Source organism: Pristiophorus japonicus, chromosome 8 (assembly GCF_044704955.1).
Source record: "Pristiophorus japonicus isolate sPriJap1 chromosome 8, sPriJap1.hap1, whole genome shotgun sequence".
In the NCBI taxonomy this organism is placed as follows: domain Eukaryota; kingdom Metazoa; phylum Chordata; class Chondrichthyes; family Pristiophoridae; genus Pristiophorus; species Pristiophorus japonicus.
In genome coordinates, this window is record NC_091984.1 from 116,612,992 (window position 1) to 116,636,512 (window position 23,521).

The 23,521-nt window shown below is 44.2% G+C and overlaps 1 protein-coding gene across 1 annotated transcript in view; it reads left to right on the forward strand.

The window, feature by feature from the left end:
* Positions 1-787: 787 nt before the first annotated feature.
* LOC139268153 (regulator of G-protein signaling 8-like) overlaps positions 788-23,521 on the forward strand; it is a 55,792-nt gene continuing 33,058 nt past the window's right edge. Inside the window, exon 1 of the mRNA XM_070886192.1 lies at positions 788-966. Within this exon, the coding sequence (XP_070742293.1) occupies positions 850-966 (117 nt within the window). The 5' untranslated portion in view covers positions 788-849. The remainder of the gene's footprint in view (positions 967-23,521) is intronic.

The window sequence follows — 23,521 nt, forward strand, 5'->3', positions numbered from 1 at the left end:
CTCGTCCCACTTGAAGTTCCAGTATAGGAAACAGAGGAATTCAAATCTGGATAGAATGAACCCCTGAGAAGAGCGTATCTTTATGAGAATGTAATAACGAGGTTTGACTATATTTATAGAGGTATAATTTTAGGAACACAAGGCGGCTTAGGTGTAACCTTTGTATTAAATTAATAACATTTATGAGTCTCTGAGGTACCTTGCAGTTATAAAAAAAAAATAATGATTTTAGTTGTATAATAATAAATAGCAGTAACAAGAATCAAGGTTCCCTTCAATCTTTGACTTGAAATTTAGTATAGGTTTTACTGTTTATATTGACTATACATATTTGCAGCTTTCTGTCACGGTCAGATTAATTGTTCAAAATCCTTTTATCCTATCCAAGACAATTCCTCAGAAAGCTGAAACTGCTTGCCAAAATTTTAAGAATGTGGATACTCCCACAAAGGAACCTCACAATGCGTTTCTCAGCAGGAGACCGGGCTTTTATCTGTAGAATCAAAATGCTTTAAAAAAATGGCTTTTAATGTAAATCTTTTCAATTCTACCCCTCTCTTATCTCTCAGCTGCAAGCCAAACCACCTTAGCACAAGCAAAAAGCCTCCCTTCCTCCTTCTCCTCCCTCCCCCCTCCCATGCCAGATGAATTTTGTATGTATTCTAGGGCTCTGAATGCATTACTGTCTCGAGCAAGGACACAGAAGGAGCTTGGTACAGGCTGTGCCCTCAGAGACTGTAGAAGCCAACAATAGCTGAAGCTTACTAGGATGCAAGACTGGCATACGGACAGTTTCCCCAGTGAGACTTGAGCATAGACAGAGCGAGCAATCTGGCTTCCCACAATCTGATGTACCAAGAGATACCCGACAGATTTATTCAGAGCATTCCTGCTCCACTGCCGACCACCGACTGCAAGAAAAGCCATTTTAAAGCTTCATTTACATTGTTTGCAAGTGCCAGAAAGGTAAGCTTTATGCATTGTTAATTGCTTTGCAGTCTAAGAGTGTGAGTTCAAATGCTATGTTAATGCAGGAGATAGTTCTTTATTAATGTCAAATAATTTACAACAACAAACCTTTGCAACTCGTCAGTTCTCCTGCTTCACCTTGCTTGGTAAGAGCTATTCCGATTTGTTTTTAAATCTAACATGGATGAATGTTGGAATGCTGAGTTCATTCTCCTTATTTTTGGTTTTGTGTGCAGAATGGGATGGGTAAATACTAACTTTAAAAGCAAATTATTTCATCTTTTTAGGGGGTACTTTTGGCATATTAATGGATCGTTTTTAAAAACTGAAAATAAAAGATTTGATACCTGAATATTTAAAAAATAATAATTTTTTGAGTACCCTTCATTTCTTGGAGCCTTCGAACCACATATGGTTTCTTGTCCCGTAATAAGGGAATCCTAACTAAAGGCTACTAAAATGCAAGCTGGGCTACCAAATTTCAGACGCTTGGTTAACTTCTAGTTTTCCATCTTTTAAAATCGCAAAGCACCATGCAGACTCACTGGGATCAGGATTATGCCAGCATCACATGGCAAAAGCACGCTGAAGTAGGTCACCTTCTTACTAGCCTTCCGAAAAAAACAAGAAACCATTCTATGATGGGCAACACACATTTACAGTGAGGCTACAAAGTCAAAATATGCAGGCAGGCATCACTTGTCTGTAAACGAGCACTGAATAGCTGGACCGAATCATCTCACCTTTCCTTACTGATGCTGCTCTCCGGGTCAGCAAGAAACTAACTTGGTATACATCGTACTGTATGTCATGGCAGAATGAGAGTCACACTCAGGGGCAGGGTTGTCCACGGCTGCATCAGATGTGCTTAAAATGTTGAAGTGTGGACACACCCCGGGCAGCAACTATACCCACTTTTATCAGGCATGTGTAAGTTACATGCAATCAGCTTCTATTCCAAATCACATTTGCAGTGCCTACAAGGGACACATTCCTATTGGTTTCTAGAAAGGAAAGGAGTTGCATTTGTATAGCACCTTTCACAACCTCAGGACATCCGAAAGCACATCACAGTAAACCCTTTTCAGGTGTAGTCACTGTGTTAATGTAGGAAACGTGGTCGCCAATTTGTGCACAGCAAGAACCCAGAGACAGCAATGAAGTAAATGACCAGATAATAATTTTTTTTAAATTAAAGTGATGTTGGTTGAGTGATAAATATTGGCCATGTCACTGGGACAACTCCCCTGCTCTTCTTCAAAATAGTGCCATGGGATCTATTATTTCCAGCTGAGAGGGCAGATGGGACCTCGGTAACATCTCTTTAAAAAGACGGAACCTCTGACAGTGCAGCGCTCCCGCAGCACTGCGCTGGAGTGTTAGCTTGCATTACGTGCTCAAGTCTCCACACTGGAGCTTGAATCCATGACTTTCTGTCTCGTAGGCGAGAGTGCTACCGATGGGGCTGGCATCCAGAGGGTGAAAATGTGTGGCAATGGGTAAAATACAAGTCCGCATCACAGCCGATCACACCATGGTTTCCCATCAAACTGCTTCATTTCCACCTATTATGGCATTTAACCCTGCAGCTGCCACCCCACATTCTACGCCAGTTCAGACAATGCGTGTTAATCTCTAAATAAGTTCCATTGAGATCCGCAAAGGTGCGATGTGCGAGCAGATCTCCTTGTCACTTCTTCTTTAAGTAAATGAATGACCTTTGGAGAAATAATGGACTCATTCAAGAGGAGAGCTTGATAAAGACCAACCCAACACCATTTATTAATTGGACTGCATGGGGAAAACAAAAAGGAAATTCCATCATGGTTACAAAACTATTATTATTAACACTCCCGCCCCCGCCCCCGCCCCCACCCCCTCGAAAAAGCGAGAGTTAACAACATGAAATTGCTTCTCGGCTGAAGTGTTGCCACCGTGCAAAGATAGATTGCATTTGAAGGCAGTGCTTTGGCAGACCGACTGGACTGGAATAAATCCTGCTGTCGCAGCCCAAAGCTTTTTCACATTCTTCGCTCCAGCTTGCTCAAAAGGAAAACAAATGGCTGAGTTTGTGAGTGATGGAGCGTATCATTGCTGAGACATCTGCACAGCATTCATCCTGCAGCATTTATAGAACCTTTTCAACCCAACTCTGATTGCATTCATTGCATTTGGTCCAGTGCCTGCTCAATGTGCACATTCGAGGCAAAAAGGGAAGCTTTGATTATATTAGGAGGCTTTCACGGAGAGCATGTCTGTGGTTCTTTCAAGCTCCAGCAGTTACAGTCTTTTCTGTCAAATTTTTCAAACGTCTTTAATCTGCGAATGCTTTATGCTGAAGCTTAAATTGAGACACATATTTAACTGAATTTATTCTGGAACCGTCAGTTTTTCTTTACTTAATCCCCTCTTTAACTCGCCCCTCTTCCATTAAAGGCCGTGTGCGATTCTTTGGCCAGGATGGTCAATATGGTCTCTGTTGCATTCCTTCACCAGTGCTGACCTGTAACTTGATCATCGAAGCTTACACAACATTGGTCTCGGGCGACAGGCTGCCTGGGCTTTCGCTCCCTCTTCTGAGGGATGTGCCCCAGGCTCTGCTGGGTGCCTCGCACAAAGGTGTGGCAGGTATCAGGAACTTCCTTCAAGCAAAAGCTGGATTTGTTTCTGGCTACGGCAGAGATCACCTCATACAGTAGGTAGGTACTGCAGGGAATTTAATGGCCAGAATGATCTCCTGGACTAGTTTCGATCGCCTAGATGGGTCGGAGAGGAATTTCCCAATTTTCTTTCCTAAATTGGCCTGGGTTTTTTTTTAAATCTGTTTTTTGCCTCTCCCAGGAGATCACATGGGCTAGACTTTCGGCACATATTCGCCCATACAACCTCCCAGGGTTAGAGTCCTGGGGGCACAGGTTCCGACTCCAGTCCAAATCTTAACAGGGATGCTACCCAAAATTATCCAGTTTAATTACAATCCGGCAGATTTACATTCTAATTAAATGAGTCAGTGCATCATTGCAATTATAAATTTAATAATTTAATATTTTAGCAGATGCCACCAGACTGTTCCAGTGCTTGCGGCACTAGTTTGGCTCTCTCACATCGTGGGCTTCCGAAGATACCACTTCGGCGATGTCCGCCCATATTCGCCGGTATATCCGGCGGGGTTTCCCAAACCCACCCCAGGTTAATTGGCCCCACTGAGTCTCCATCTCATGCACCAGAGCTTTGTTGGCTTCATCAGAAAAGGCTTTCGCCCTCCTTCTCCCTGCAACATTCGCAACATCACTCTCTTGCCTGACTCCTCAGGTTCCATCTCCATTGCCTCGACACAACCTTCCTTCTCTCTCTCTCCCTGATGACCTCTGACCTCCCGAATCGTGGGAAAAGTTAATTGACTGGAAAAAAAACACGTCTGCGCAGAACGGCCGTTGCTATGGATGCCGGCCTTGCACGACTGAATACATCGCTATCGCCCATTTCACATCACTACGGCTATCGCCCAAATTAAAAAGGCAAAACTAGCGTTTTTTAAAATTGGCGATATCCCGCCGATCCTGAAAAATAAAACAACCACTAAGGCCGGAAATATCGCCATTTTTTGGGCGATATCGATAATAATGGAAAGTCTAGCCTGTGGTTTTGGGTGCGGTGCAGTGTATATGTTGAGATACACAAGGTATCGCAATTGTGTGGGACAGGCTCAATGGACCAGATGGTCTTTACCTGTCTGTCATTTTTCATATGTTCGTATGTAACTTAGTATATGGGGAAACACAAGAGTGAACCCCATATCTACCACTTTAAGGAGATACACCACACAAAAAGTTGTACTTGCATGAGGCTAAAGGCCACATGGTCTTCTAGAGCATGTAATGCATGAGCTAACAGCATTGCACTATCCTGACAGATGGACCTTATGACAGCAAGACGCCTACGCAAGTAAATTCTCCAATTCACCGGGCTGCATAAAGCCAACACAGCTCTGCTGTTATTTATTTTGCTGATGCAGAACTCCTTCTGCTATCCACTTATCTGCAAACTGATTCCTCTCTGGCCAGTAAGGAAGCCCAGCCTGATCCAAACCTGACCCACAGCAAATGTGAAACAGTTTGCGACTATACCAAGTTATAAAGAAGAATAAACATACCTTGGACTGAAGTGCTTCACTGGCTATTTCAACTGTCAACAAGTATCGCCCCATCTGAGTGCAAAGTCACCAAGCATTGTATACTGGGAACAAATGCATGAATGCATTTGAATGGAATTCCTTTGTGTGATATCTTAAAGGCCAAAATAAACCGGGTTAATGCCTTAATGCAAGTAGCAAGCAGAGGAATTTCATATGAACAGATTGGCACATTTATTATTAATATTGCACAATGCAATTTCAACCCAATTCTGTCCATCAATTAGAAGGGATCAAAGTCAGATCCCAATAGCTAGCCATTATCTCTACTGCCAATCACGTCAAAACTTGTGGAAACTATAAGGAGTGATACTATCAATGTACATTACAATGCGCAGTACCCCTCAGTATCAGCATGATAATATATTCCATTCTTATTGAGCTTCTTGTAACATCTGTGACCTGCTGATCTTGATGTGCTCCTTTCTCAGAAGATGTTATCATTGATTCACAGTAAATAGACACTCATTTTTGTAGTGAAATATTATGCAGGTGTCCCTGAGGTAAATGGACCTGGCTCCAATTTTCTTCAACAAGCTGGTGGATGTCATCAAATGGTAACATTTGCTTTGCTGATAACATTCGCTCTACAGAGTCAGAAGTCCCCTAGCTGAAAGATAAGCAGCAATTGAATCAAAATGGCGATGGTTGGACAGAATCGGATAAGGTCAAAACCGTATCAACACTGAGGGACCAGTGGTCATCTCTCTCAATAAATGGGAGGATACTGAGAGGTGAGGAGGAACAGAGGAACCTTGTCCACGGGTCCTTAAAGATAGCAGGACAGGTCGATAAGGTAGTTAAAAAGGCATATGGAATGCTTTCCTTTATTAGCCGAGGCATAGAATACAAGAGCAGGTGGGCTATGCTTGAACTGTATAAAACACTAGTTAGGCCACAGCTAGAGTACTACGTGCAGTTCTGGTCACCACATTACAGGAAAAATGTGATTGCACTAGAAAGGGTGCAGAGGAGATTTACGAGGATGTTACCAAGACTGGAAAATTTTAGCTATGAGGAAAGTTTGGATAGACTGGGATTGTTTCCCTTGGAACAGAGATGCGGAGATTTAATTGAGGTGCATAAAATTATGAGAGGCCTAGATAGAGTGGGGCCTATTTCTTTTAGCAGAGGTGTCAATATCCAGGGGGCATAGATTTAAATGAGTTGGTGGAAGGATTAGAGGGGAGATGAGGAAACATTTCTTCACCCAGCGGGTGGTGGGAGTCTGGAACTCACCGCCTGAAAGGAGGTAGAAGCAGAAACTATCATCACATTTAAAAGGTACTTGGATATGCACTTAAAGAGCCGTAACCTACAGGGCTACGGACCTAGTGTTGGAAGGTGGGATTAGGCTGGGTAACTCTTTTTCAACTGACAGAGACAAAATGGGCCAAATAGCCTCCTTCTGTGTCGTAATTTTCTATGATTCTATGGTTCTAAAGGTTAGTCGGACTCTATCCATACTCTTAACTCTCCTCAGTTACAAACATTGAGTACTTGGACTCATTGATCTACAGTGGAGCATACAAGTGCAACGATGTGTGGAAATGCTTCCAGATGAATGAGATCTCAAACTTGATCTCACTTGACACGGTTAGCAACTTTGCATTGTATGAAACCTAAAGAATCACAGTGATTGATATTATGGCCGTGTTTTGCAGAGAGAACCTCTCTTTTTGCTTCCTCACTGTCCAAATCCATTCAGACCAGTAATCTTGCAGATGTCTAGTAGGATCCATGCTACACTCAAACGACACACAGATATGCGGTCAGGTTGTTGGTCTTGTAGAATAATACAACTGGAGTAATAACAGATGTCGTACTGCTCAAACCAAGTCACTATAAATGTGATCGGAACACAAGAACTAAGAAGCCGCTGCACTTTGGCATTCAGGCTAAAAACTCTACCATTTCCAGAAGAATATAATTGGCAATGTTACACAAACCACTTCTCGCACCTGTAAAATGCTCTCTCAGACAGTGTCATCACCTGGAATTATTTCTATCATATATAGCATTAACCACTGCTTGTCGAGTCAGGATTTGTGGAATGTATTTTAGGCTATGGTAACCTGTTGACATTGGTGCACCAATACTATTTCTACAAGTCCCCCAAAGCCTCCCGCAACCACAGGTCAACGTTATCTGTTATTATGTGTTGATGTTGCTATGCCATCTAATACATAACAATTTTTTTTTTACTTTTCTCAGTAGAATCTAACAATGTAAATGACTGACCAACATTATTTTTATTTATTTGCATCATAAATTCTAAAGGAACCCACAGAAAGAGAAAAAAGTAACTTTCTGAAATCAAACTCCATATTCTTAGTGTTTAACAGAAAGGAGCAAAACAAAAATAGTTACTTGAAATCAATGTATTAGTGGCTCATACTGCATCATGGAGTAGTGTTCTAGTATATGTCCTATCTGTGTTTCTCCTCCAATTTCCTCAACATTTACTTCCATCGAATTACATCGAGTGTAAAGCACAGAACAGGCCATTCGGCCCAACCGGTCTGTGCTGGTGAGTATGCTCCTCCCACCCTACTTCATCTAACCCTATCAGCATATCCTTCTATTCCTTTCTCCCTCATGTGCTTATCTAGCTTCCCCTTACATGCATCTATGCTATTCACCTCAACTATTCCTTGTGGTAGCGCGTTCCACATTCTCACCACTCTCTGGGTAAAGAAGTTTCTCCTGAACTCTTCACTGGATTCAGTAGTGACCATCTTATATCTATGACCTCTAGTTTTGGACGTCCCCTCAAGTGGGAAACATTTTCTCTATGTTTACCCTATCAAACCCTTTCATTATCTTAAAAACCTCCATCTAGTCACCCCTCAGCCTTCTATTTTCTAGAGAAACGAGCCCCGGCCTGTTCAGCCTGTCCTGATAAGTATATCCCCTCAGTTCTATGAATCTTTTCTGCACCTTCTCCAGTGCCTCTATATCCTTTTTATAATATGGAGACAAGTACTGTGCCCAGCACGCCCGAGCGTTCTTCCCTCCTCCTGGAGGCACTGGCTTCTACTGAGGTGCATTTGTATGTAACTAAGCTATTTCTGGGACCTTGCTGTGTGAAAATTAGCTACCACATTTCCAGCAGTACAACACTTCAAAAGTATTTCATTGGCTAGAAAGCGCTTTGGGACATCCTGAGGTCATGAAAGGCATTTTATAAATACAAGTAAGTAACTAAGTAAGTAACTAAGTCAGTAAGTCAAACAGTCAGTCGGACAGTCAGTCTATTTATTCTCTACGTGCCAGCTCATGAATTAATGTTAGCAAACTATTTGACAGTAGGGAGCATCAATGTCAAGCCCACTCCTGTCCTCAACTTGCAGGAATACTGAATAGTAATCAGGAGCATGAATGCTGACGATTTTTCCTCTCCTTCTCTTGGGCTTGCTGAAATGCCATTACATTACCAATATGGTTGGGAGTGGCAAGGGGATCCAAGACGACAGGAGACCAGGCACTGCTGGATGAGCCTAGTTGCCTACGACAGGATGCGAGCTGTAAGCTCAGCACTGAGCAAGGTCGTTCGGTGAGGTGGTGAGGCAACCGAGCCTGGCTGAGGGCAGGCATTGGAATGGTCAGAGGTCCACTTCATGGAAGGAAGAGAGGCCAGAGTGGCCACAGCCATTGTGCTCACCACGTGCTCAGCAGAGACTCCGCCATTGAGTGGGGCCAGCAGCCAGGGGAGGCCAGAACGTCGCCGGAGGAATGAAGGCCCGAACGTCGCCTGAGGGAGGAAGGCCCGAACGTCGCCTGAGGGAGGAAGGCCCGAATGTCGCCGGAGGGAGAAAGGCCTGAATGTTGCCGGTGGAGTGAAGGCCTGAACGTTTACAGAGGGAGGAAGGCCCGAATGTCGCTGGAGGGAGGAAGGCCTGAACGTTGCCAGTGGAGTGAAGGCCTGAACATTTACAGAGAGAGGAAGGCCCAAATGTCGCCGGAGGGATGAAGGCCTGAATGTCGCCGGTGGAGTGAAGGCCTGAACATTTACAGAGAGAGGAAGGCCCAAATGTCGCCGGAGGGATGAAGGCCTGAATGTCGCCGGTGGAGTGAAGGCCTGAACATTTACAGAGGGAGGAAGGCCTGAACGTCGCCTGAGGGAGGAAGGCCCGAACATCGCCGGTGAGTGAAGGTCCAAAGGGGGGAAGGCTCATGCGTGAGGGCGAGGAGTGAAGATAAGTCCCAAACCTGTGGTTGGAGCTGGTCAGAGGCTCACCGCCGTTGAGATCGCCGGGGATCGGTTGGAGTAGCTGAGTCGGCCAGTAGGGAGTGAGAAGTGAGAGTCCAGTTGGAGGAATTTGGCAGCAGGGAGCATGAGGGCCTTACACTAAACATCCACAAGACAAAGGTCCTCTACCAAACTGACCCTGCCACACAGCACTGCCCCCCAGTCATCAAGATCCAAAGCACAGCCTTGGACAACGTGGACCTCTTTCCATACCTCGGGAGCATCTTATCAAGGGCAGACATCGATGATGAGGTCCAACACCGCCTCCAGTGCGCCAGCGCAGCCTGCAGTCGCCTGAGGAAGAGAGTGTTCAAAGATCAGGCCCTCAAATCTGGCACCATGCTTATGGTCTACAGGGCTGTAATGATACCCACCCTCCTGTATGGCTCAGAGACGTGGACCATATGCAGTCGACACCTCAAATCGCAGGAAAAATACCACCAGCGATGTCTCCACAAGATCCTGCAAATGCCTTGGGAGGATAGATGCACCAACGACCAGGCCAACTGTTATATATGCAGACTATAGATATACTCTCTGTGTAGTCACTGTATAGTTGCATAAGATAGAGACTTGTTTACCTGATGTACTATCAATAAGGTTTATTCTGTGTATGTACATGCTGGCACCACTAGAGGGTGCTACTGGTGGAGACCGGGGTTTCCTGCCCTGGTGGCAGGGGCTGTATAAAAGGAGAGCCACCATGCAGCTGCCTCGCTTTGGAGTTAGGAATAAAGGACCAAGGTCACTACAGTTTGAGTACAACACATTGCCTTGTGGAGTCATTCATAGGTACATGACAGACATAATATCAACATCCCCAGCATCAAAGCACTGACCACACTCGACCAGCTCCGCTGGGCAGGCCACATTGTCCACATGCCCAACACAAGACTCCCAAAGGAAGTGCTCTACTCGGAACTCCTACACGGCAAGCGAGCCCAGGTGGGCAGAGGAAACGTTTCAAGGACACCCTCAAAGCCTCCTTGATAAAGTGCAACATCCCCACCAACACCTGGGAATCCCTGACCAAAGACCGCCCTGAGTGGAGGAAGGACATCCGGGAGGGCGCTGAGCGCCTCGAGTCTCGTTGCCGAGAGCAGGCAGCGGAAGGAGTATGCAGCAAACCAGACTCCCCACCCACCCTTTCCTTCAACCATTATCTGTCCCACCTGTGACAGAGACTGGAATTCCCATATTAGACTGTACAGTAACCTGAGAACTCACTTTTAGAGTGGAAGCAAGTCTTCCTCGATTTCGAGGGACTGCCTATGATGATGGTTGGGATCAGCTAACTCAGCACAGACTAGAGATCAAGTTCTAGCCACCCTCCACAATTTCATCCAAGTCTCTATTCTTCATCTGTGGCCATGGACAATGAATGTCAGCATGTCATTTAGCAGCGAAGGGTATCAGCGTGAATGTGCACACATGCACACTCTCCAATGAGAGTCATTGAACAGCAATCCGAGGCAGAAACAATGACTGATTTAAAGTTCAAAATTCATAGTAACAGTTATAATTTTGTTGGTTTAAAGTTGGGATGTATAGGGCCCAAGTTTCCACATGATTTGCGCCTGATTTTTAGGAGCAACTGGTGGAGAACGGACTATCTTAGAAATCGCAATTCTCCACATTTTTTTTTCTGCAGTTCGAGTCAGGTCGAACAGTTCCACTTTGGAACAGAATTTTTTCTTCAAAAGGGGGCGTGTCCGGCCACTGACGCCTGATTTGAAAGTTTCCACAGTGAAAACGTACTCCAAACTAACTTAGAATGGAGCAAGTGAAAATTTTTGTAGAACTGAAAAAACCTGTTCTACACATTAAAAAATCAGGCGCAGGTTACAAATTAGGCGTCCAGAACGAGGTGTGGGGGGGGAAGGGGGGGGGGGAAGGGAAGTCATTAAATTCTATAATAAATCCTTATTTATACTTACACAAATATTATACAAATAAATCCAACCTGAATAAAAATTTATAAGCAAAGAAAAGATTAAATAAACCATCTTCCTACCTGTGTGAAAGTGCTTCAAGCCAGGAAGAATGCTGCAGCAAGCCTCACAAAATGAGGAAGCCGTTCCAGACGGCGGGCGGGAGGGAGGGGACCGACCGAACGCCGGGGGGGGGGGGGGGGGGGGGGAAGGGAGGGAACCGACTGACCGACCGAACGCGGGGAGGGGGGGGGGGGGAAGGAAGCCGTTCCAGACGGCGGGCGGGCGGGAGGGAGTGAGGGGACCGACCGAACGCAGGGAAGCCATTCCAGACAGCGGGGAGGGACCCAACCGACCGAACGCAGGGGGGTGGGGGGGGGAAGCCGTTCCAGACAGCGGGGAGGGACCCAACCGACCGAACGCAGCGGAGTGGGGGGGGGAAGCCGTTCCAGACAGCGGGGAGGGACCCAACCGACCGAACGCAGGGGGGGGGGAGCCGTTCCAGACGGCGAGCGAGCGAGAGGGACCCAACCGACCGACCGAACGCAGCGGCGGGGGGGGGGGGAAGGGAGCCGTTCCAGACGGCGGGAGAGAGGGAAGGAGACAGAAGGCTGCAGGAAGCCTCAGAAATTGAGGAGCCATTTCCTGACGGCAAAAGGGGGAGGTCGTCGGGAAACGGCTGCCTCAACTTTCTGAGGCTTCCTGCAGCCTTCTCAGTGCTGATGTGCTGATGGCAATGTGCTTTTATTAAAAAGTGTTCAAAAACTAAACAGCTACAAAGAACTGCAAAAATGGCCGAATGCCAATGTTTCCTTCACACTGCGCGTGCGCGAATGCTCCAACGCGCATGCGCAGCGTTGCCGGCAGGAAATAACTAATTTAAATAGTACCCGCCCCCTCCCACTTACAAAATCGGCGTGAATGTAGGCTCCGCCCCCCTGGGCACCGCACCAAACAGACAAGGAGCTGCAGGGCGCTCCAGAATCGGGAGTTTTTTTTCCGGCGCCGTTTTAGGCGCGAAAAACGGGCGCCCAGCTCAGAGGGGCGCCCGTTTTTCATCGTCTGGAAACTTGGGCCCATAGAAAGGGCTGTCTGAATTGCAACATTGTCTCACAGCACCAAATGCCTCATGACCTTTAATTGCAGGCACACTTTGATTGAATCTCTGGTGTGCATCTGTGAGGAATCAGCCTTGTGTGTTGTAGCCTAAATACTCAGGTTTTTTCCCTCCACAGTATTAAAAGCAAATGCAATGTTTAGAAAAATTCTACAAATATGGGGCACACCAGTACCCAAAATGGCAGAGGCACCATCTTAAAACGATTCAATTGGTGGTGCATACTGCTACCTCTGACTAGTTAATGGTGCCCCCTAAACAATGGGGAGGGGGAGGGCAGAATACATAAATTTGCGTCATATCGAGATTATATTTGTGCTACACAAACCAAAAACATAAGTACATTTTTGCTGCAGTGCTAATGGAACTACGCATCACTTGTCATTTTTATCGCTTGCGTGTTGTAAAACATTGCACACCTTCAGTTTTAATTAAAGGACTGCGATTTGGACCCTTCAATAGCATGGCGGGTAAACCTACCGTGCAGTGTGGCAATAGGATACCATAATTGGTCTTGGACTGAGAAGGGGGGGAAAGGAGAGGGGAACAAAGGGGAAAAGGGGAAAGGGGGGAAAGGGGGGAAAAAACCAGCCAAATTTCTCTTCCTCCCCCACCCCACCTTCCCCCAAATGGAAGGCATGCAGGTAAATATAGAATCATACAGCACAGAAGGAGGCCAGGACAATAAATGCTGGCCTTGCCAGCGACAACCACATCCCATCAATTAATTTTTTACAAGGCCATTCAGCCCATCATGCCTGTGCCAGCTCTCTGAAAGAGCTGTCCAATTAGTCCCACTTGCACACGTCAGAGGAAGAATGGAACAGCTTGGTTGTGATGGTCTTACAGTTGAATAGCCTGCTGCCATACACCAATAAAAAGAGTGACAAAAAAAGGAAGGCAGAGTGACGAAGAAAGAAAAATTGCTAAGTATTGAAGGAAAGAAATGTCTAGATTCACGCAACGGTGCCAGTAAATTGAATAAAAGGTATGCAACGTTGCAGCTTGCTGAAGCAGGGCTGTCATCTCTTTCACAATACAGAATGTTTAAGCTGCTGAGTTTCTGCGGACTGTAAGAGAACTTAGGAAATTATTGGATGACTAACGATTTCAAAGGCTGGAATCATATCATTGAAGGCACACTCATCAGTGATTGAGTGATCTAATCTGCAATTCGCTACTTAATTCAGTCTCGGAGAATATGGATGATTTATTTTTAGGGAACTTATTTGTGGAAAGTTGTATCACGCCACACGGTGTTGCGGCATCCCACGCTGCACTGCTTCAAGGCACCTGACCTACTTAGTCCATCGAATTATCGCTGTAGAAGCAGAAGAGCCAGGGTAGGCAGCAATAAGACATTTTCAAAAGAAGTCTGTCTAACCCGCGCCAGGAGCATCATAAAAACATCAGGGCTTAAAAATGACATACAGACTGTCTGTGCATTTCAGGCTTCCAGCATTAGAAGGTCAAGCTTAATTGCTGAGATCAGTACAGTTAACTACTTATTTTAGTACGGAAAGTGCAAAAACAGTGCAGCTATTTACAAACTTAAATATAAACACGGCACTGGTCTATAGAGCTGACTGCACGTTACTGGGATAAGTTTGATGCTTAAAAGCACCATGCCGCATAAAAGCTCTCAGAACAGTCTTGCTAAGAACTGTGCTGCATTGTGCATTCATGTGTAGCCAAGGAGCGCTCTCTCTCATTAATAACACCCATGCATCATTTGGGCACCACTATGAGAGATTATGCAAATTTTAAAATCCCCAATGGGCTTGTTAGTGTGGCACATCTGCACAATGCACTTCAACGCTCATGGGAAGATTGAATTAATCATGTTTGGAGATGTCCTCATATTCAGCTGCACATTATCACCTATGAAAAATCAACAAGCTGGTTAGAGCAGCAGTAAAATTACCGCACACCAAACTCACATTATAACCGTGCTGGCAGCATTATTAGGTCTAACTTGGCACTTTTAATTTGCCAAATCTATTGTCAATTGCAAAGGTATAAAGTCAGCTAATGTTTTAAATCGACACGGATAGCTCATTGCGGTTTGAAGCGATTAGAATTAAATGACAAATTACGTTTCCTTCGGTCTTCATGCTCCTTGCAAGAGCTCCTTCATTACAGTGAAAATATCAGCGCTATTACACAGAAGTAAATCTGACTCGCGCTCCCCTCCCTGCCAAGAACAGAGGAAGAAGAGTAACATTAGACCAGATCCCCAAAAACTCATCACCTTGGGAACCAATTAGACCAGTGCAATTTCACAAATACTACGTGGCTCAGTCATATTTCCAAAAGAATATCAAGAAAGAAAGACTTGCATTTAGAGAGCACCTTTCACGACCACCGGATGTCACAAAGCGCTTTACAGCCAATGAAGTACTTTTGGAGTGTAGTCACTGTTGTAATGTGGGAAATGCAGTAGCCAATTTGCACACAGTAAGCTCCCACAAACAGCAATGTGATAATGACCAGATAATCTGTTTTTCTTATGTTGATTGAGGGATAAATATTGGCCAGGACACCAGGGAGAGCTCTCCTGCTCTTCTTCAAAATAGTGCCATGGGATCTTTTACGACCACCTGAGAGAGCAGACGGGGCCAGGGTTTAACGTCTCATCCAAAAGATAGTGCAGCACTCCACTAGAGTGTCAGCCTAGATTTATATGCTCAAGTGGGACTTGAACTCACAACCTTCTGACTCCGAAGCGAGTGTGCTACCCACTGAGCCACAGCTGACACGACATCAAATCAGGAGGAGACTTCCTGGCTCTGTTTCACTCGTGGGGTGAGGCTTACAAATGACCAGTCTTTAACAACCGGGACTGGAAAGCATTAATGCGCCTGTAGCAGTGCAGCATCCCACGTAAGCCCAATGTGCGTATTTAGAATTAGTTGGTTTATTAGCAGAAGGTTGAACAATCACATTACACATTACCAGTTCATTAAGCCATTCCCAACTCGACAACTCTACCAATTACAGGTTCATCAATTACGGTGCGGAACGATACATTGGGTAGAAATGAAGTCCTAGGGTTAGAAATTCGGCGATTTTGCAACCGGGTTTTTGGTGCTATTTCACTTTTTTGGCGAAAATCCGGTTGGCGGAAAATTCTGAGAAGTTTTTACGGCGGTAATTTTCAAATACTGCTGGAGAGAGGAGCGCCGTCGTGCAAGACTCAAAATATCGCTTTCGCCAAAAATTTGGGTCTGAGTGCACCCATATTTAGAACGAAAAAAACCCACCAAGGACAAAGTTGCGTTGCAGCCCTTGGATCAGCGGTAAGTATGAAGACCCGCAAAAAATGTAAGTTAAAGTTTTTATTTTTAAATTCTTTTGCAGTGATTTGCTAAGTGTATTGTAAATGTTTTGTGAATTTTTTTTTTTCCTTTTTTCCAATTTATTTTCAGGTGTTTTTCTGCCATCCCTAGGCCCAACTCGCAGCCATATCGGCCTCGGAGTAAAGTTGGCGAAGATCGTGGTTTTCACCGCGAATCCTTGTACAACGTTGATTTTTACCGCTGCACAAATTAAACCTTGAATTTACGGCCTTATAACGATAGCGTTGCAATCACGATAATTTTGTCGAAAAAATACAATTATCGCCGAGAACCGAATTTGTAGCCCCTGGCATTTCCTCAGGAGGAGAGCCAGCTTTTTCTCCTGCTAAACACAGAACAAAGGGTGGGGAGTGATTTTATTTCCTTCTATTGATATACAAACAATAAGAAACAAGGTTCTCATTATTTGGCCATTAATTGTCCAGAAGAATAAGTCAAAGCAAAGAGTGCAACTAAAAAAAGTCAGTGGTCTTAAAGGTCTTTGATCAACCTTCTTTATCAGGCTTTACATCTTGCTGCTGGGTTATGCAACACACAAGAAGATCATTTGTTTTGCTGGGATTAGTCATTTTACTTGTTCACAACAGCCACTCTGTTAAAGGCCCTACTTGGAATGCATTTCCTTTGAACTCTTTGTCAGAGGAACACTGTTGTGTTAGGACACCAGTTTGGCAACACGCCTCCTTCTCTCCAACAATGAATAACTGTGCTCAACGGTTTGTGGATGCGGATTGGAAACATAAAAAAACACACACACGCACGCACACACTGAAATTATTAGTATTTTTCACAGCCATGTTCAGAAGACCATTCCAAGGAATTCATCATCAGGGTCTCCAAAAAAATCTAATTGCTTCAAACAACAAACAACCAATTGCATGCAGATTAAAGAGTGAGTGGTCTGCACAAGTACAATTGCTGTTTCATTTCCGATTGAGTACCTTATTTAAAATATCATGCATTCTTTCCCCCTACGGAGTTAAGAAAGCAGCCCACCCAGATGAAATGTGCCTTCCCAGCATTGTCCATCATGAAGTCATACAATGGAAGCCATTTTCAGTAAGTGCACTCCTGCATTGACCTCTGCTCTATGAACCCTGGGGTGTGGAGCTCGGGCCAATAGTGCGTGTTAGTGGTGGAAGTACACAGGCCATGCACGGTCCTGAAATGATCCTTTACTGCACAGCCTTCCATATCTTCTTAGCAACAGCTCCAGAAAGAACATGTTAGTTTTTAAGAAAAAAAAAATCAGTTTTGTTGAGTCCTACTTAAATGGGCTGGGGTTATTTTCTTTGGAACAAAGGAGGCTGAGGGGAGACTTTATTGAGGTGTATAAAATTATGAGGGGCCTAGATAGAGTGGATAGGATGGACCTATTTCCCTTAGCAAAGGGGTCAACAACCAGGGGCATAGATTTAAAGTCATTGGCAGAAGGTTTAGAGGGGATTTGAGGGGAAACCTCTTCAGGCAGAGGGTGATGGGGGTCTGGAACTCACGGCCTGAAAATGTGGTAGAGGCAGAAACCCTCACCACATTTAAAAAGTATTTGGATGTGCACTTGAAGTGCTGTACCCTACAGGGCTATGGACCAAGAGCTGGACAGTGGGATTAGGCTGGATAGCTCTTGGTCGACCGGCACAGACACGATGGGCCGAAATGGCCTCCTTCCATGCTGTAAATTTCTATGATTCTATACAAGTCCCTGCAGTTACTGCAATGAGTGAAGATGCACAACACTATTTCAAAAAAAAATCAGCAAAATAAATAGAAACTATTGTAAGAGTACAGTACAGTTTCACAGATATACAGTCACCTTCCTGTGGCATAGTGAGTTGCCCTGTAATACTAAAAAAGTAAAAAAGGAGAACATCTGTACATTTCCTGGTGTCCATGGACATCCTATTGTTAGCTTTTCCTCCTCTCTACAATTTTACTCCACTCCGTTCAGGTAGCTCGCCTTATGCTGCTGTGCAGTTCCATGGGCACCTGCTACCATGGTCCTCAGCTACCTCACCCAAGTGGCCATGCTTCCAGTGTGAGCTAAGATGGTGAGTGGGCAACATCACCATATCTGCTCCTATCCTCCATCAGGTATCCGCCCAAAATAAAAAAAGACTTGCATTTATATAGCGCCTTTCACGTCCTCAGGATGTCTTAAGGCGTTTTACAGCCAATGGATGCTTTTAAAAAAGGAACGGCAATAATCATGGGAGATTTTAAACTTCATATTGATTGGACAAAGCAAATTGGCCAGAGTAGCCTTGAGGAAGAGTTCATAGAGTGTATCCGGGATAGTTTCCTTGAACAGTACGTTGCACCAAACAGGGAGTAGGCGATCTTAGATCTGGTACTGTGTAATGAGAAGGATTAATAAAAGATCTCGTAGTAAAGGATCCTCTAGGAATGAGTGATCATAGCATGGTTAAATTTCAAATTCAGTTGGAGGGTGAGAAAGTTGGATCTCAAACCAGGGTCCTAAGCTTAAACAAAGGAGACTACAAAGGCACAGTTGGCGAAAGTGGACTGGGAAAATAGATTAAAGTGTGGGATGGTTGATGAGCAGTGGCAAACATTTAAGGAGATATTTCATAACTCTCAACAAAAATATATTCCAATGAGAAGGAAAGACTGTAAGAGAAGGTCTAACCATTTGTGGCTAACTAAGAGATGGTATCAAATTGAAATTGAAAAGTGGCCAAGACTAGTGGGAGGCCAGAGGATTGGGAAACTTTTAAAAGCCAGCTAAGAATGACTTTAAAAAAAATAACGAGAGGGGAAAATAGATTATGAAAGTAAACTAGCATGTAATATAAAAACAGATAGTAAGAGTTTCTACAGGTACATAAAAAGGAAAAGAGTAGCTAAAGTAAATGTTGGTCCCTTAGAGGATGAGACTGGGAAATTAATAATGGGCAATAGGGAAATGGTAGAGACTTTGAACAAATATTTTGTATTGGACTTCATGGTTGAAGACACTAAAAACATTCCAATAGTGGATAATCAAGGGGCAATAGGGAGTGAGGAACTTAATACAATCACTATCACTGAAGTAGTAGTATTTGGTAAAATAATGGGACTAAAGGCAGACAAGTCCCCTGGACCTGATGGCTTGATCCTATGGTCCTAAAAGAAGTGGGTGCAGAGATAGTGGATGCATTGGTTGTAATCTACCAAACTTTCCTGGATTCTGGGGAGGTCCCAGCGGATTGGAAACCACAAATGTATCACCCCTATTTAAAAAAGGAGGCTGCCAGAAAGCAAGAAACTATAGACCAGTTAGCCTAACTTCTGTCTTTGGGAAAATGCTGGAGTCCATTATTAAGGAAGCAGTAGCGGGACATGTGGAAAAGCATAATTCAATCAAGCAGAGTCAGCATGGTTTTATGAAAGGGAAATCATGTTTGACAAATTTGCTGGTGTTTTTTGAGGATGTAACGAGAAGGGTGGAAAAGGGGGAACCAGTGGATGTGGTGTATTTGGATTTCCAGAAGGCATCCAATAAGGTGCCACATAAAAGGTTACTGTACAAGATAAAAAGTTCACGGGGTTGGGGGTGATATATTAGCATGGATAGAGGATTGGCTAACTAACAGAAAACAGAGCGTTGGGATAAACGGGTCATTTACCAGTTGGCAAATAGTGACTAGAGGGGTGCCGCAGGGATCGGTGCTGGGGCCTCAAATATTTACAATCTATATTAATGATTTGGATGAAGAGACCGAGTGTAATGTAAACAACAATCTGATGATACAAAGATGGGTGGGGAGAGCAAATTGTGAGGAGGACACAAGAAATCTGCAAAGGGATATAGACAGGCTAAGTGAGTGGGCAAAAATTTGGCAGATGGCGTATAATGTGGGAAAATGTGAGGTTATCCACTTTGGCAGAAAAAATAGAAAAGCAAATTATAATTTAAATGGAGAAAAATTGTAAAGTGCTGCAGTGCAGAGGGACCTGGGAGTCTTTGTGCATGAAACACAAAAAGTTAGTATGCAGGTACAGCAAGCAATCAGGAAGGCAAATGGAATGTTGGCCTTTATTGCAAAGGGGATGGAGTATAAAAGCAGAGAAGTCCTGCTATAACTGTACAGGGTATTGGTGAGGCCACAGCTAGAGTACTGCATACAGTTTTGGTCTCCGTATTTAAGGTTGATTCCGGAGATGAGGAGGTTGACTTATGAAGATAGGTTGAGTAGGTTGGGCCTATACTCATTGGAGTTCAGAAGAATGAGAGGTGATCTTATCGAAACAGATAAGATAATGAGGGGGCTCAACAAGGTGGATGCAGAGAGGATATTTCCACTCATAGGGGAAACTAAAACTAGGGGACATAGTCTCAGAATAAGGGGCTGCCCATTTAAAACTGAGAAGAAGAGGAATTTCTTCTCTCAGACATTTGTAAATCTATGGAATTCTCTGCCCCAGAGAGCTGTGGAGGCTGGGCCATTGAAAATATTTAAGGTGGAGATAGACAGATCACTGGCCCAAAAATAGGTTGAAGAAAAGCTGCAATAACTCGGCACTACAGGGAGGGTCTGTAGTAAAAGGCTGTCAGGGGAATCAATTTGTGAATGATTTTAAGGACCTTTTTGATTCTTGCCAATCATCTAATCACTTTGTATTTGTTAGGACAAATTAAGGGTATTTATAGTGATTTATAGTGATGGGGGGGCCTGTAATTTCCCAACCAATATTGATCACTAATCACATGTTGCAGAATAGAGATGGGAAAATAAAATGAGAAAAATTACATACAAGTACATTGCTGTAATGTCAAGGTTAATATTAATCATTGATATTTCTCACCTCTGGTCCAAAGTACAGTAGAAGCAAAATTAGAGTATGTCATCCCATGAGGAAGGAAATGGAGTCCATCTCAGTTGGCTGATAGATTTTATTTTATAAAGCAACAGGGGCTAGAATAAAAGAAAAGTTCTATTATGTTATTGATGGGGACCAGGTCTACTGTTCTCTCTGTCAACCCCCGTGGGAAAAGCTCTTTGCCTGAAAAAAAAACGCACATGCGCAGAACAGCCATTGCTATGGACGCCAGTCTTGCATGACTGAATACGTCGCTAAGGCCCATTTCACATTGCTAAGGCTATCGCCCAAATTAAAAAGATGAAACTAGCGGTTTTAAAAATGGGCTATATTCCAGCAATCTTGAAAAATAAAGAAAGCACGAAGGCTGGAAAAATCGCCCATTTTTGGGCGATAGCGACCATAGTGGAAAGTCTAGCCCATAGTATGTTCCAGAAGAGGTTACTGAATAACAAGCAGCAGTAGAAACCCTGGTTGATATTTATATACTCTAACTTTGGCCAATTGCTGTGCCCTACTGAGACCTGCCAACTCAGCACTGACCAGGGTTTAAAGTTGGGACCTTTGTCATCATCATCATAGGCAGTCCCTCGGAGTCAAGGACGACTTGCTTCCATTCTTAACATGAGTTCTTAGGTGGCTGTACAGCCCAATACGAGAACCACAGTCTCTGTCACAGGTGGGGCAGATAGTCATTGAGGGAAGGGGTGAGTGGAACAGGTTTGCCGTACGCTCTTCCCACTGCTTGATTTCTGCATGCTTTCGGCGATGAGACTCGAGGTGCTCAGCGCCCTCCCGGATGCACTTCCTCCACTTAGGGCAGTCTTTGGCCAGGGACTCCAGGTGTCAGTGGGGATGTTGCACTTTATCAGGGAGGCTTTGAGGGTGTCCTTGTAACTTTTCCGCTGCCCACTTTTGGCTCGTTTGCCGTGAAGGACTTCCGAGTAGAGCGCTTGCTTTGGGAGTCTCGTGTCTGGCATTCGAACTATGTGGCCTGCTCAGCGGAGCTGATCAAGTGTGGTCAGTGCTTCAATACTGGGGATGTTGGCCTGGTCAAGGACGGTAACGTTGGTGCGTCTGTCCTCCCAGGGGATTTGTAGGATTTTGCGGAGATATCGTTGGTGGTATTTCTCCAGCGACTTGAGGTGTCTACTGTACATGGTCCATGTTTCTGAGCCATACAGGAGGGCGGGTATTATTACAGCCCTGTAGACCATGAGCTTGGTGAGAGTTTTGAGGGCCTGGTCTTCAAACACTCTTTTCCTCAGACGGCCAAAGGCTGCACTGGCGCACTGGAGGTGCTGTTGGATCTCATCTTCAATGCCTGCTTTTGTAACCTATGACTCAATACCACCACGGGCAATGAATTTACTCACTAAGCCACCGGGGGAAGAAAGAAGGAGGAGTTACTCTGATTTGTTCTTGAAAATTCCCAGTTAGAGGTAGTCTGTGGGCAGATATGATGTACCACTCCATTGACATTATGAATGATGTCGTCGGCATTCACAATGTTACTGGAACAAAATGTCATCATGTCACATCGAAGTGTCTGCTATTACAGTACCTTAAACCAGCATTTCAGCAGTGACAACGGATGTTTAGGAGGACCCAGTGACTGAACACATATCTCCTTTTATAATATAGAAGTTTTATGGAGCGATTCAGTAAATACACTTCCCATTTAACTGGCCTTATAAGAACAGAATAAAAGAAATTGAAAGGTGCGCCCTCTTGATATTTGGTAGGATAACCAGTGAAAGATTCATACACAATGCGCATGCAATTCAATGGCACTTTTGCAAAGAAACAATGCATTTTTATGCAAGTTTCATCACTGCATCACCATGTTTGGGGAGGTCAGATAAAAGGTTAATGAAACACTTGTCAGAAAGACAATATTGGGAATCAATCAATTACTCAAAAGAAACTGAACAGCACTGTCAATTCTGGGAGCTAAAAAAAAGAGAGAATGAATGAATGTGTGGCGTAAAATAGTCTCACTTACATAAAAGCAAATTACAGAAATTGTTTGGTGCTCTGAAGTTCTATGATCGGACAACTATGATAAGAACATGAGAATTAGTAGCAGGAATTGGCCATTCAGCCCCTCGGGCCTGCTCCGCTGTTCAATGAGATCATGGCTGATCTTCTACCTCAACTCCATTTTCCTGCACTAATAAGAACATGTTCTGAAATCTGAAATAGATTAACAGGTGGATTTTCACTGGACATTTATGAACATTTTGGAATAATAAATACTTCAGAGATGAAGTAACTTTGTAAGTTTTTGATATTAAGCAGTGTCTTTAGAATCGAGGAAAACTTATGAAGAAATATAATTTTGATAAAGTGTGGAGCGCAACCTTCCAAGCAGTTGCTAGCCTCAAACCCATCTTCAACATGTCCTAATAAAGCTTTGGAGGAGGAACAGGAATAAATTACAAAACAGAACAAGATTTCGTGAGATTTACAAGGGACATAATGCCATCGTGGCGGGTATTTTATGGATCTGGAGTACTATTGCTCCATAAAGATACTGTTCTTCTGACAAAGACATGTAATGGACATATAAGGAATATAGCACACTTGCAACTGAGGTGTTTAAAATGGTAAAAGGGTTTGATAGGGTAGATACGGAGAAACAATTTCCTCCAGTAGGGGAATCAAGAACAAGCACGAGGCCATTCAGGAGCGAAATCAGGAAGCACTTTTTCACACAATGTGTGATAGAAATTCCCCAAAAATCTGTGGATGTGAGAACAATTGGAGCTTTCAAGACTGAGATAGATTGGGTCTGGAGGCGGTGGGTGGGGAAGGCCGGGAAGGCGATCAGGGGCCGGAGTTGGGAAGTCGAAGGTTTCTGGGGGGGCGGGGGGGAGA